This window comes from Neoarius graeffei, chromosome 12 (genome assembly GCF_027579695.1).
Source record: "Neoarius graeffei isolate fNeoGra1 chromosome 12, fNeoGra1.pri, whole genome shotgun sequence".
Taxonomy (NCBI): Eukaryota; Metazoa; Chordata; class Actinopteri; order Siluriformes; family Ariidae; genus Neoarius; species Neoarius graeffei.
The window spans coordinates 64,504,550-64,518,828 of record NC_083580.1 but is presented as its reverse complement, the minus strand read 5'-3'; the positions used below and the strand labels follow the sequence as shown (position 1 = coordinate 64,518,828).

Here is a 14,279-nt window from a genome sequence, read left to right as displayed (position 1 = left end):
CTAAATTAATTAAAAGAGAGTTACGAATAAATATTTTATTCATTATTTTTCCATTACTGCAATAAAATGGGGGGAACAAATTGGAACCCCTCACTATATTTCACAAATCCCTGGATCCCACTTTTAGAACCATGGGTTGAGAAGACTCCTGTATGGCTACAGCCAAGCCAGAAATATTTCTTAGTTGTTTAAAGCCAGCATGCTGTCACAGTTGATTTTAATATTAAAATACAACAAACTAACAAACAATTTACAACTCTTGGTGGTAAAATAATGTGCACATATTTTTGTCATTCTGGTCCCTGCTCACCAAGTTATAGTTTAGGAACTCAAAGTTGTGTATTTTCATATAACAGCAAATGTTTTATTCCTCTTATACCACAGCAATTTGCCAACACTGACATTTTTTATTTATTAAAAAACCACATTGCGTAAATTTTTTTTATCCATTTATGGACATGGAATAGGGACTCATGGGCAGTGGAATGGGGGAGGAGGCACAATAGTGTATCAGAAAAGCTGACACTGATTCTTTCCTCTTCTTTTATCTAGTCCTCTGTTTGACAGTGATGTGTCCTCAGTGTGGAACTACACAAACAGTGTGGAGCAGTACAGCGCCCCTGGTGGTACAGCACGGAGTACCGTTGCAGCACAGATAGAACACATGAGAGTCTGGCTGAAGGCGCACAGTGTGTAACTGCTCCTGCAAATGTAATGTACACAGTGTACATTACGTGATATAGAGCCGCAATATTTAGAATTAGTGTCACAAACATTAGCACATTTTCTAATCCATGATGCATTTAACGTAATAACTTTTTATCACACCCCACAAGTTCATTGTCAAAATACTTTGTTTAAAATGTACTGTAACACATTTTTTATATATATATATATATATATATATATATATATATATATATATATATATATATAAAATGGAGTATTTTGTGTGGTTTTTGAGTTTGAAAGTTCATGTTTTAGGTTTTTTGTTTGTTTGTCTTTTCAAATTAACATTACTTTTTCTGTTGCTGTTTGTGGGTCATGCAGTGTTGCAAAGTAAAGTACAAGGGGTCAGATGCTAATGACACTTCAGGGTGTTGCACAGAATCCCTTGAAAAGTTTCCTTAGTTAAGGAAAAACATTAAAGGATTTACTGCATTGAAAGAGATTTTACAGTAGTACAATTCTACAGTTTCCATGTAGACTGTAAATTTACTTGCTCTTGCATCTGCTTGTGATACCTGTTATCACCTCATCTGTTATCACCTCACAAAGTTGGCATATAGTTAAAAAATGGAAGAAAAGGAGACAAAAAAAACAAATTGGAAGGAATTTGGAGAAAATGATTATACTTCTGGAGGAATACAATCAAAGAAAGCACATACTAAAAAGTAAATTTGATCCGCAAATAACAGCAAACAGAAAACAATGAATGTGGGAGGAAATTGCAATGAAAATTAATTGAAATTAGTGAAATAAAGGAATAAATTATTTGAAATAAAATTAGTAATAAATAATAAAATAATTAATTAATTAATTAATTAATTAATTAATATGAAGAAGAAGAACTGAAATAAACGACACACCGCACTGTTAAATTGTTGGCATGAAATACCTTGCCTATTACTGACTGGAAAGATCCTGTAGTATAAAACCATAGTGCAGTCATTAATTGCAATCTGGCTGGAAGAGCACACCTGTGGAAAATGGAGTAATCTAACTCTACACTGTCTGACAAATCATAAATTGACTTCTGGTCAAATCTATAATGTAAAATCAATTGCTCATTGTTAAGCATATCCACTGGATTCTCCTGGTTGTGGAAAACACTTTTCAGGATGCGTTCATGTCATTCATTTATCGCCATAAACTCAACCATGTTGCGGTTAAGATGGTCAGAGGTTAATTTTTGTTGTTTTCCTAACTTTGGTTGCTAAGGTCTTTGTGCAACAGTTTAACAAACTTTAAGGGATTCCTTAAGTATATAACCAAGATAAGTAGAAGACCTTAAACACGAGTGGACATTTTAAGAAAACCTTAAGGAGAAGGCTTAAGGGTGTTTTTGTGCAACCTGTTTTATTTTAAGGAAAACTTAAGATTTTCCTTAAAGTCTTATTTAACTTTAGGTGTTTTGTGCAACCAGACAGATTTTTTTCAAGAGCCTTATCAAACCGAAATTACCTATGGTACCCAATACGCCTTCCCATGTCCCACTATTTTTAATAAATGATGTTGCAGCTCCTTTCTTTATACATTCATCATAAATCAAAGCATTTTGTTAGTTTTTGATATAATTCTGGAGGTTTGGGGGATTTTGCTGCAAGTTTTCAATCATGGTGGGGTACAAAGAACTAGAATATTACTGTTTCATCTCTGTAAATGTACATGTATTATTATTATTGTTATTATTATTACTTTGGATTTCTCTCCTGAAATTATATAGACAATACATTATGTGAATATACCCTCTATCAGATCAAATATACAGAGGACACACAGACACAGGATGACTGGTCCTGATGATGTGTAGGAGCATGCCATGGATTTGTACACTATGCGCCCGTTTAGCTTCTGCACTGGGCGGAAGTTGTCAGTCATGGGCTTTCCTGTCCCAAACCACATCTGCTTGGTTACGTTCACCAACTGTGGAACACAGACAAACAAGAATAGTAGTAAGGAGGTTATAGGTATTTTCCTATGCTGATGATGTTTTCTTGTAGAATGCACATGCCATATGCCTGATCATGTATGAAATTTGCCATTCACCATCCATGAGAGCAAGCTCAAAACCATGATCCCCAAAGGCTATAAATGGCTGCAGTCCATTCTGAAGTAATGGCTTCATGAGTAAGCTATCCTGCCTCCTAAAGCTACACCCTACACCATGAGAAAATATAGCCACAAAAACACCATTTTCAGGCCGTATAATGGTTCAGTGGGTAGTATTGCCGCATCAAAGCTCCAGGGTCCTCAGTTCGAGCCTGAGCAAGGGTTACTATCTGTGTGGGCTTTCACAAGTAACACTGTCGGTTCTGTGGTTTCCTCACACATGCTGGAGTTGGAATGCTCATGCTAAATTGTCCATGTGTGAATGGTCTCCTGTGATGACCTAATGTCCCATCTAATTTGTATTCCCACATTACAGCCAGCATTACTGGGATAAGCTGCAGACCCACCCAAGGGAGTAACTTTGATTTTGACATTGGCGGGGACACAAAAGTGATCCAAGGCAGAGCTTCCGAAAGGTGGGTTTTTTTTCCATTAGCAATCATAATTTCATGTCATGCAGATCTTATATGTTAACGAGGGCAGCTGTGGCCTAATGGTTAGGAGTTGGTCTTTGGATCCCAGGGTTGCAGGTTCAAATCCCACCCTTACCTCTCCCTACATCTCCATCCATGGCTGAAGTGCCCTTGAGCAAGACACCTAACCCAACATTGCTCCAGGGACTGTAACCAATACCCTGTACCAAAATAGTAACAGTAAGTTGCTTTGGATAAAAGCGTCAGCTAAATGTAATGTAACGTCATGTAATGAAAGTCAAGGAGGCAACTTCAGAGTTCATGCAGGATGTTAAGGGCTGCAGAAGTGCAACATACTGTCAATTAACATACATCAAGAACATTGAAACACATAACTGAAGTAAGTACACATAAATGAAATGTAAATGTGTTGGTTACTGATACTCAAACATAAACACGAGCAAATTAGTTTACACTGGTTGCTCCTATTTGAAAGAACCGAACATGCTGCAGTTACCAATATTCGTCTGTAGGTGGCAGTAAAGGACCATGGATTTGTTGCATCTAGCCTAGTAGTAGTCTATAAATTTAACATTCATTCATCGAGGATATTATCTAACACCAAGTTACATTGCTCCAGCATTCCTTTTCTCTGCAGCTATGCAGTAGCCTAGCTCTGATGTGTCCTGTCACGTTGCTAAACCTGCCTAAGGAGCCGCAGCAATACTTTTATGAAGGGTTTCCATACATCAAAAGGATTTTGTTGAGTTTTTAAAGCTCAACGGAAACCCTGCACTTACATTCTTGACTTTGAAGAAGAATGAACGAATGCCTCGTTTCTTGGGAGGGGGGCCGTCGTCCATGATACTCAAGTCAGCATGCGAGTCGTAGGGCAAGCATGCATGGACATCAAAGTCCAGCTCAATTTGTAGGCTGACAGAGAGTGGGGGGTGCGTGGGGTAGGTCAGGTGTGTATGTGTGAGATACGGGGAGTTGATGGGCGGGTAGTCACGGCTGCTGTGGGAAGTGTGCTGCTTTTACAGCAGATGGAGTGACAGCTGGGATAGCCAACCATGTAAGTTAGCAAGAAGCAGGTAGCTAATCAGAGAATGATATCTACGTTAGAGTGGGGGATTATTAGCAGTGTCATACATTTAACCCTTTGTGTGCCATATAATCATTGTTCAGGTTAGGACATCGGTTTTATTGATCGTGATTACACAGTAGCGGCTGAATATTGGTAGGGACGCGTCCCTACCCAAAATTACGCCCTAGGACCCACCACTACCCTGACCACAATAAAGTGGTTACTAAAGATGAATGAACATAATATAATTTTTCAAAAGCAGAGATGATGTGTTGTCACATAATCCCTCACACATACTCATTTAGGAGATGCACTTGGCTTGATTTTGTAAATTTACAAATGCTCAAGGAACACCTACATCATAGAGCTTATTTGCTGCAGTGCTTTCAGCTGTTCTATTCAATGGAGTTACAATGTGCTATTACAAAATGACAGTTGTTTTTTTAAACTTTAAATGGACCCACTTTTAAAGGTAAGCTTGTATGTTGTCATGGCCATTTTGTAAGTCACTGCAAAGAATCTCAGGAGTAAAGTGTCTATTGATTTGTTCCTTCTCAAAACACCATCTTTAAGGGCCTGTTAAGGAAATGCTCTTCATCACATTGGTATAGAAAGACCCTATAAATGGCTGCTGTGGATGGTCCCCATTCAGAAACCCTGGTTAGAGTTCATAGAGTATGTTGCCAGATTTTATTGAATTTTCCAAGGGAAGTGCTGGGTTGAATTGTACCTATTTCTAAACCCAATCAAGAATTAAAACCCACCCATTTCATTACCAACAATCTTGGCACTATATTGCCAGATTAGCTCGTCCAACACAACACTCTTTTCAGTGATTTCTAGTAATATTGGGCTATTCTAAATCGCCCAATTTTAACTGAATTAAAATGATACAGTGGCAGTAGTGTAGAGGACCCATGTGCAGTTTGTGCCCACGCAGACTGATCATGAGTTAAAGATAGAAAAGTCTGAGGAGGAAGAAAAGCTTAAAATGATGCTTACCGTGCCATTATATTACAAATACTAAAATAGGTTTAATTAAATTGTCTGAAAGAATGAAGTATAAAACCCAGCTCCCTCATGTTAATGGGAAGGTCATCAGTTTTTTCTACCTGTTGTTGGCTGATGGAAAAAGACTCCTGGAAGACAGTCCAGATGATGGCCTCATCACAGCCTGGCTTGGTCAGAGAACCTGAGTAACGGTAGTAACTGGAAAGCTTCTCCAACGAAGGCAAGATATCAGTCAGTCGGAATTCTGGGATAATACTTGTGTTTCCTTTGTGAAAAGAATAATCGCATAACGCACACAATTTTTGTGATGTTTTCTTTACCTTTCCTCAGTTTACAAATGTTATTGCTGATTCCCACCCTATTATCTAAGCCTTCCTCTACTGCACAGCAGGAAGGTAGGTGAGGGCTAACCAGACAGTAACAGTCTAGACTGGCTAGTAGAACTAGAGTAAAATTCCTCCCACCTAGACAGCTTGAAAAATTATTAACTTAGACCCTTGGCGATGGTGTCATTATCATTTAGGCTCAGTCTCTGTAACAGGCAAAGCATTTGTACTGTCTTTGGGAGATTTCAAATGTGATTCCCTATGATACCACAGTCATCTGTGGGAAGGAATCCAAGCTTGTGTTACTGTCTGTTCCTATGAATCAGAGTGGTGTTAGCCAATCATGGTTGCCTTTGAACTCATGCATGTGGAAAAAGGTAGTTAGTGCATTCCTTCAAGTGTTTCACGCTGTTTACCACTGTCAGATTTTTATTACCTTTTTCAATCACTGTAACACAAGCCAGTTGTGGGTATCAGTCTGTGTCAGTCAGTCAGCAACTTGAAAAAAAAGTTGCAGCAGTTGGAGTCACATGTCTTGGAAGAAGCACGTGCTTGCCCCACCCTCTCTGGCTGATGGTGTGTGATAGGAGAGATGATGAAGCTTGCTTCATGTGTCAGACGCAGCATGTTAGCCTTTACCCTTGCCGGTTTGTAGTTGTCATGTGATAGGAAGAGCTAGTTCGTGCGTGGGAATTGGCAAATTACCAAATTATGAGAAAATGGGAATAGAAATCTATGAAAATGAGGTAAAAATCCTTAAATCCCAGAATGGGGCAAAACAAGTTTTGGAAGTTCAGATAAGTTAACTTCTGACAATGTCTACAGCAGCTCACCTCTATATGGAATTCTTCTTAAAGCCTGAATCACTTGATTGAATTTCGGGTTTTCTTCTGTGGACACCTAAGACAAAGAATAAGGACATCATGTCATCCATCCATCCCATCCATTATCTGTAGCCGCTTATCCTGTTCTACAGGGTCGCAGGCAAGCTGGAGCCTATCCCAGCTGACTATGGGCAAGAGGCTGGGTACACCCTGGACAAGTTGCCAGGTTATCGCAGGGCTGACACAGAGACAAACAACCATTCACACATACACCTACGGTCAATTTAGAACCACCAATTAACCTAACCTGCATGTCTTTGGACTGTGGGGGAAACCGGAGCACCTGGAGGAAACCCACGCAGACACGGGGAGAACATGCAAACTCCGCACAGAAAGGCCCTTGCTGGCTGCTAGGCTCAAACCCAGGACCTTGTTGCTGTGAGGTGACAGTGCTAACCACTACACCACTGTGCTGCCCACATCATGTCGTCATTAATGGAATAGTTAAGCATTGCAGAATTCTGTGTCACATAGAGACACCAGGGATGCCCAAAGGTTGTTACCTCATAGAAGAACGCAAGAGCTGCTACCCCCACTGTGTCATTCATGGCTTCCTTCAGGGTTTGGTACTGCTCTTTTATATGGACAACATGGAGCTTTGGGATAGAAGAAACACCAGAAATAGAGCAATCACTGGTTTAACAAAGAACAAAGAAATTATAATGCTGCTTTCAAACTAAATATCTGATGGTTATCGGCTGTCTCACTTCCATGGAATACTGCTCCCCATCTACAGTGTGTTCTGAGCCTGGCCACTCATCCACTCCCCAGTGTAGATGTAGCTGAACAGCCTTGTAGGTGGCAGGCAGATCCCCTCCTTGGATCCGCAGAGATTGAGGAAGTGCAAACATGGCTAAGGAAGTGCAGAATGTTACAAACAAGAAGGCAAACTTCATATGCCTCACATGATTTGAGTGTTTTGTTGCTCTTCACTGTAATCTTTCTTACAATGGTAAGCACAATAAGAACCTAATTAAGACTAAGGAAACAAAAATAGTCAAACATACTACTGAAACTATTACAACTGAGCTGAATGTGACTCCGCTGACATGGATTTGACTGAAGTAAAAGAAAAAATAGAACCAATGAAATCGCAGTTTCACCTGTATTTCCGAGGTTATGCACAGTGATGTTCAAGGTTTGCGTGTAACCTTCGAAGATGATTGGGGTTAGATGGGGGTCATGCCTCACCTTGTGTGTCACAATGTTAATTGGTGATTGATTCTGGCCTCCACAAACTGGAAAGTCTTTGCCCCACTGACTGGGCTCTGAAACATCATCATCAAAATAATGCATAATGAACAAACTGGCATAATTATGTTCAAAAACTTTTAATTCATTCATTCATCTTTAGTAAGCACTGGTTAGCGGATGGATCAGAAGTCTATCCCAGGAGCACTGAGCAGAAGGTGGGAATACATCCCAGATGGGATATCTGCCCACTGTATGGCACCATGAACTCATACATTCAAACAAACTTTCACACCTAGGGGCAATTTACAGTCGCTGATTCACATACCAGCATGTTTTTGGGAGTTGGAAGGGCACTGGAGAACCCAGAGAAATCCCATGCAGACATGACAAGAATGTCTAAAACTGCACAGATTGTAACCCCAACTGATGATTGAACTGAGGACCTACCATCCCACCCTAGCCAATAAATAAATGGTTGGAAGTTGAAAATTGACTGAGCTTACCTCTGCACTTATTCTCACATGAGTACTGGCTCTGGTAGCACCACTGAACTGGAACAGAAGAAACAACCTGTTGAATTTGGGTTCTTCAAGGATTCCATAAGAGTTTGTTGGAATTGGAGTTAATTAAGCAGCTTCAATAAAAGGTTCTACATTACATTCCTGGCATTTAGCAGACACTCCTATCCAGAGCAACATACAATATACCCAGAGCAGCCTAGGGAGCAGTTGAGGGTTAGGTGCCTTGCTCAAGGGCACTTCAGCCATTCCTGCTGGTCCAGGGAATCACCAGGTCGCAGCAAGCAGTGACCTTTTGGTCCCAAAACTGCTTCTCTAACCATTAGGCCATGGCTTCCCCTTGGCTAGTTCTACTTAGAACTCTCTGATAGGGAAACACCCTATTTTCAGGTTCCCCCAGAAGGACAACCAAAGAGATAAGTTTTCTAAGAGCATACATTACTCGGTCACACAGAAGCTATTACACAAAGTACAAGAATGGTTGACACTGGTATGGTATTTTTTTTTCCTTTGGCCACCAGTCAAGTAACAAAAAGCCCCATTTGTGTGACATTGGGCACCTGCTCACAATTTATACCAAAATGATCCAATGGTACTTGGGGGTGGAGATAGTAGGACTGTTTGTTGCTGATTATGCACAGTATACAGACATAGAGCTACTATATTAAAAAAAAAAACACAGTGAGGTCAATTCTCAAGTGTTTATGCCATACTTCCTGTAAAGGAAACACCCTCAACTGGTAGAACTCTGAAGGATTCCTGGTTTTAGGGTTCAAAAGTAAGAGCCGTTCAGCAAGCATTTTAAGTTTTGTCGTTGTTTTTTTTTTATTTGAAGCCGCAGTCAGTGTCCTACTCTTGCACAGCTGCCTACACAATTTACCCATGGACTTTCTCATTGCTGTATATATCATTTACTATTGCTATTATATGTATTTTACCTATGTTTTGTAGGTAAAATGTGATTTTTCCATTCATAGTAATAACATTGCAAAAAGTATCAGGAGCAAAGTTAAAATTACTTGGTTCCTTTAATAATAATTTTCAATCATTAGTTTTTCAAATATTTTTTGGATTGCATGATAAGAACACTTCAGATGTGTTATCATCAGAAAACAAAGAAAATGCAATAATGAATGCAGATTGCTGTCGTTATGGAGTTGTTCCTTATTCCCCAAGAAAATTTTCTCTATTTGTTGTCACTATAACAATAATCTTCTATGAATCTGGCTTATAAGGTCATACCTTAGGGATAATATATGGCTAAATACACTCACTGGCCACTTTATTAGGAATACCCATCCACCTGCTGTTTTATGCAATTATTTAATCAGCCGATCCCTTGACAGCAGCACAGTGCATAAAATCATGCAGATACAAATCAAGAGCTTCAGTTAATGTTCACTTCAAACATCAGAATGGGAAAAATTGTGATCCCTGTGACTTTCATTGTGGCATGGATGTTGGTGCCAAATGGACTGGTTTGAGTATTTCAGAAACTGCTGATCTCCTGGGATTTTCACACACAACAGTCTCTAGAGTTTACACAGAATGGTGTCTCATCTCATCTCATTATCTGTAGCCGCTTTATCCTGTTCTACAGGGTCGCAGGCAAGCTGGAGCCTATCCCAGCTGATTACGGGCGAAAGGCGGGGTACACCCTGGACAAGTCGCCAGGTCATCATAGGGCTGACACATAGACACAGACAACCATTCACACGCACATTCACACCTACAGTCAATTTAGAGCCACCAGTTAACCTAACCTGCATGTCTTTGGACTGTGGGGGAAACCGGAGCACCCAGAGGAAACCCACACGGACACGGGGAGAACATGCAAACTCCGCACAGAAAGGCCCTCACCGGCCACGGGGCTCGAACCCGGACCTTCTTGCTGTGAGGCGACAGCGCTAACCACTACACCACCGTGCCACCCTACAGAATGGTGTGAAAAACAAAAAACATTGTGTGAGTGACAGTTCTGTGGGTGGAAATGTCTTGTTGGTAAGAGAGGTCAGAAGAAAATGGCCAGATTGGTTCAAGCTGCCAAGAAGGATATAGTAACTCATATAATCACTCTTTACAACCATGGTGAGCAGAAAAGCATCTCAGCATGCAACAGCAGAAGACCACATTGAGTTCCACTCCTGCAGCCAAGAACTGGAATCTTAGAATCAAGAACAAGTTCCTATTAAAGTAGGCGGTAAGTGTATATAGTTTGGTGACTTGCAGCACAAAACTGAAATGTCGCACAAGCATTAGATATGTAAGGCTTAAAACTATTGTGACTTGTGGTTATAGAACAATAACGAATAATGAGGGATGGGTGAAATGCAGCCCAATGTGAAGCAAAGTTTCTGTTACCAGCCTGGAGTTGATTTTTTTTTCTTATAATGGCATGCCTTGAAGTGTTTGATTCCTCTTAAATGACAGAAATTTGTTAATTAATTTTAAAATTAAATAATTAAAATTCATTAAAGAATGTCAATTTTTTAAATCAATTTATAGTTACATTTAATGTGTGACAAACAACAGTATGTGCTCCTGCCTCATGTTTGGTGTTCCTGGGATCGGATCTGGATTCACAGTGACCCTGACCAGGATAATGTGGTTACTGAATGTGAGTGAGTGAGTTACGTTTAATGTTGTATAACTTCTGTGGAACAAGTTAGTTCCTTTTATCCCTTGCATCACAGGTTCCCAGCCCTGCTCCTGGAGTACCCCCTTTTCTGCACATTTTAATGTTTTCTCTGCTCTAACACACCCACCTTCACCCAGGATGAGCTGATTAGTTGAGTTAAGTATGCTGGGAACAGAGAAAGTCCTAAAATGTGCAAGACAAGGAGTTTGCTGGGAGCAAGGTGGCTGTGACTTACATAATAGCAGGTATAGTCATCACCTCAACAGCCTCTTTTTCATCTCACTTGAAGTTAATAAGACAAGCTTCTCATGTTACCATGATGCTACAAAGTGCAAAGTCCTCTGTACTGAAGATTTTCCTGTCAAAAAAAAACAACTTTCAGACTGTTACAAAGTGCTGACATACATGTTAATGTCTCTTCACAGAAGATTTCATCACCTGACCAGATGGACATCTGACCATCACACCCATACGTGCTTGGTGAACATTCAAACATTCCAAAGTTATTCCCCCCTTTGCTGTTATAACAGCCTCTACTCTTCTAGAAAGGCTTTCCACTAGATTTTGAAACATGGCTGTGGGAATTTCTGCTCATTCAGTCACAAGAGCACTGATGTTGGATGAGAAGACTTGGCACACAGTCTGCATTCCAGTTCATCCCAGAGGTGTTCAGTGAGGTTCAGGTCAGGGCTCTATGTAGACCACTTGAGGGTTTTTTTTTTTTCACACCAAATTTGACAAACCATGTCTACATGGAGCTCATTCTATGCACATGGGCTTTGTCATGCTGGAACATGTTTGGGCCCCTTAATTCCAGTGAAGGAAAATTTTAAATCTACATCATACAAAAACATTCAAAACTAAAGCGCACAATTGTGTACTTTCAACTTTGTTGCAACAGTTTGTAGAAGATCTGCATATGGGTGAGGTTGTCAGGTGTCCTAAAATTTTTGGCAGTATTGTGTAAACCTATGATTTGTCTTACATCTGGCTCTATTTTCAGAAAAATATTTACCTTATGATCAGTCAGATTCAAGAATTCATCTGATATTCAGTGGTCGGTTGTGTTGGGTTCATATTTGGACCACACTTCAATTACTATGAAAACCTTAAATAGTTGGGTCACAATAATTGTACATATTGTTCCACTGTCTCCCACTTTGACTGGTTTTTGTTTTTGAATATGCAACAGGAACCCCCCCACCCATGCTGTGACTTTCTCCCAAAGGTTGAAAGTAATAGTCTCAGTAGTAGTAGTACATTAGCTGAACTTTAACGGAGTATGCTCTAATAAACATGCCAAAAACAGACAACAGTGGCACAAAAGCAGGAAAAGAACTAAGTAAAGCATCATCTAAAATATCATTCGAAAACCTACTCATATGAAGGTTATTTTCAAGCAAGACAATACCCAGAGTACTAGTACAGACTAAGTATGATACATACAGTTCTGAAAAGCAGTCCTTTATACAATAGCACATCTGAACTGATTTAATGTGAAGTAGAATGTAAATAATGGCTATCAGGTAAAAACAGGGTATTAAAGGTTATTAAGAAATCCTGAGGTGATCATTAAGTTTCATAATACATTGTTTCTAGGAGATTTCACACAGATATTAGTTACGTTAATACCCAGTGTGTGTACTGACTGATAGCTATGGCACTGATAGCACAGAAAAACTGTGCAGTTTGCATGCCATTAGATTATGCAAAGGATTTTAGAAAACAAAAGCCATGAATGGCACACAAACTTGAACAGTAATGAAAGTATTGTAAGTTCAAAGACATCATTGATGATTGATTTGTCAGTATGCATACATGAGTTTATCATATTTCCCATTGGAGATAGTATTTTGATTAAAAAAACAAACAAACCCTATTCACATCTGGAACATTTGACAAAAATCAGTTCAAGACAACAATCAATTAATTTACTACTAAATAGTATATACTGATACTGTGCCACTAAATATTGGTCCTATAATTAGAAATTACTTTAGTAGTTTCTGCATTAATGCTATAAATAAACATCATGATGTTGTATATGGTTACGCATGTATTAAATGGACAAAAAAAAACAGCAGCAGCAGGTTCTCAGAGGCAGCATTAAATATGATGCAATAATCTGTTTTGTTTTGTTTTTTATAGTCACTACTCACACAGTCAATGTATTATCATGACAAAACTGCCTTTAAAAAAGTTGTCTAATCATGTGGAAGTCTTACCTGAGTGCATACATGGAGGAAACAGAAAACATGACACAAGGAGAGTGGACCACATGACTGGCATAGCAGCAAACTCAGTGTAGCATTCAGAGCAGAAGAGCTCCTATAAGGCTGGTATAGGAGGGATGTGAGAGAGAGAGAGAGAGAGAGAGAGAGAACAAATGTATACAACACCGATACATCATCTTGCTCTGTGAATCAGTTCCACTTTGACCTGCTCATGATTAGCCAGCCTTTTAAAGGATATGGGACATGAAACATAAATGCACGCTATATCGGTTTCTTTCCATTAAAAATATGAATTAATTGCATCAACAAATACAAAATCATCTATTAAATTCAGCAAAATCGTTATATTCGTGATGATTATATGCCATTTCTGCTCGACTTCCGATATGCATTTTCTACAACCGGAAGAGCCGCTGTCATGTGATCATACGTCACAAAAACTTTCGGGCACAGCACAAGCGGGTAGATGAATGGAGAAGTGGATGACAAGAAAATTGTTTTTAAAGTCTTTAACGTACATTGAACATCATGGTGTATTGTGCTGCTTATGGTTGCAATAATTCCAATGGGAAATGCCCTGGAGTAAGTTTTTTTTGCATTCCCCAAGGACCCGAAGCTGAGGAAAGTGTGGGCTCACCTGTGCATGCGCAGTAGTGATGTGTCGGTCGCGAACGATCCGGTTCAAAGAGCCGGCTCTTTGAAGTGAACGACGGGAGCCGGCTCTTCGGTGGGAGCCGAATTAGTTTTTTGTCCTTAGGTGCCTGAGAGAGAGAGAGAGAGACTTTCACAAAAAAAGTTGCTGTCCGATTGCGTCTTTGTGTTGTCTATTACCATTCAAAGGAAAAAAAGTAGCATGGTGTGTACGCCTACTTTTTTTGGTTGGGGGGGGTTGATGTCATTCACAGCTGCGAAAATACGAAAATTGGTGTAATGCTTAAAGCTGTGGAGCACAGGGGAGAGGAGTCTAATATTTTATTTAATATTTTATTTAATAAAATATTTTGTTGCACATTGTTCTGTGTTTGTTAAAATAATTTCCAACTTTGCTTCGTTTCTTAGGCCTGATTCATAATTTATTTTGTGGCATTTTGTTCAAGGTCGAGTGTGAAATAAAGCCATAAAGGATAAACAGTTGATGTCTT

At 39.6% G+C, this 14,279-nt stretch overlaps 2 protein-coding genes across 3 annotated transcripts in view; one reads left to right on the top strand and one right to left on the bottom strand.

Annotated features, from left to right (window-relative positions):
• Positions 1-1,171, top strand: part of asl (argininosuccinate lyase) — a 64,599-nt gene extending 63,428 nt beyond the window's left edge. For both annotated transcript variants that reach the window (XM_060936219.1, XM_060936221.1), the window contains exon 16: positions 553-1,171. In XM_060936219.1, the coding sequence (XP_060792202.1) occupies positions 553-697 (145 nt within the window). In that variant the 3' untranslated portion in view covers positions 698-1,171. The remainder of the gene's footprint in view (positions 1-552) is intronic.
• Positions 1,172-2,169: 998 nt separating this feature from the next.
• ca4c (carbonic anhydrase IV c) lies at positions 2,170-13,258 on the bottom strand (the record flags this gene model as incomplete). The annotated part of the gene is given in 8 exon segments (XM_060934912.1): positions 2,170-2,646; positions 5,445-5,608; positions 6,503-6,569; positions 7,057-7,149; positions 7,261-7,406; positions 7,657-7,821; positions 8,251-8,298; positions 13,129-13,258. Coding segments are annotated over 8 exon segments (1,005 nt in total), but the record flags the coding sequence as incomplete, so codon positions are not given.
• Positions 13,259-14,279: the final 1,021 nt, after the last annotated feature.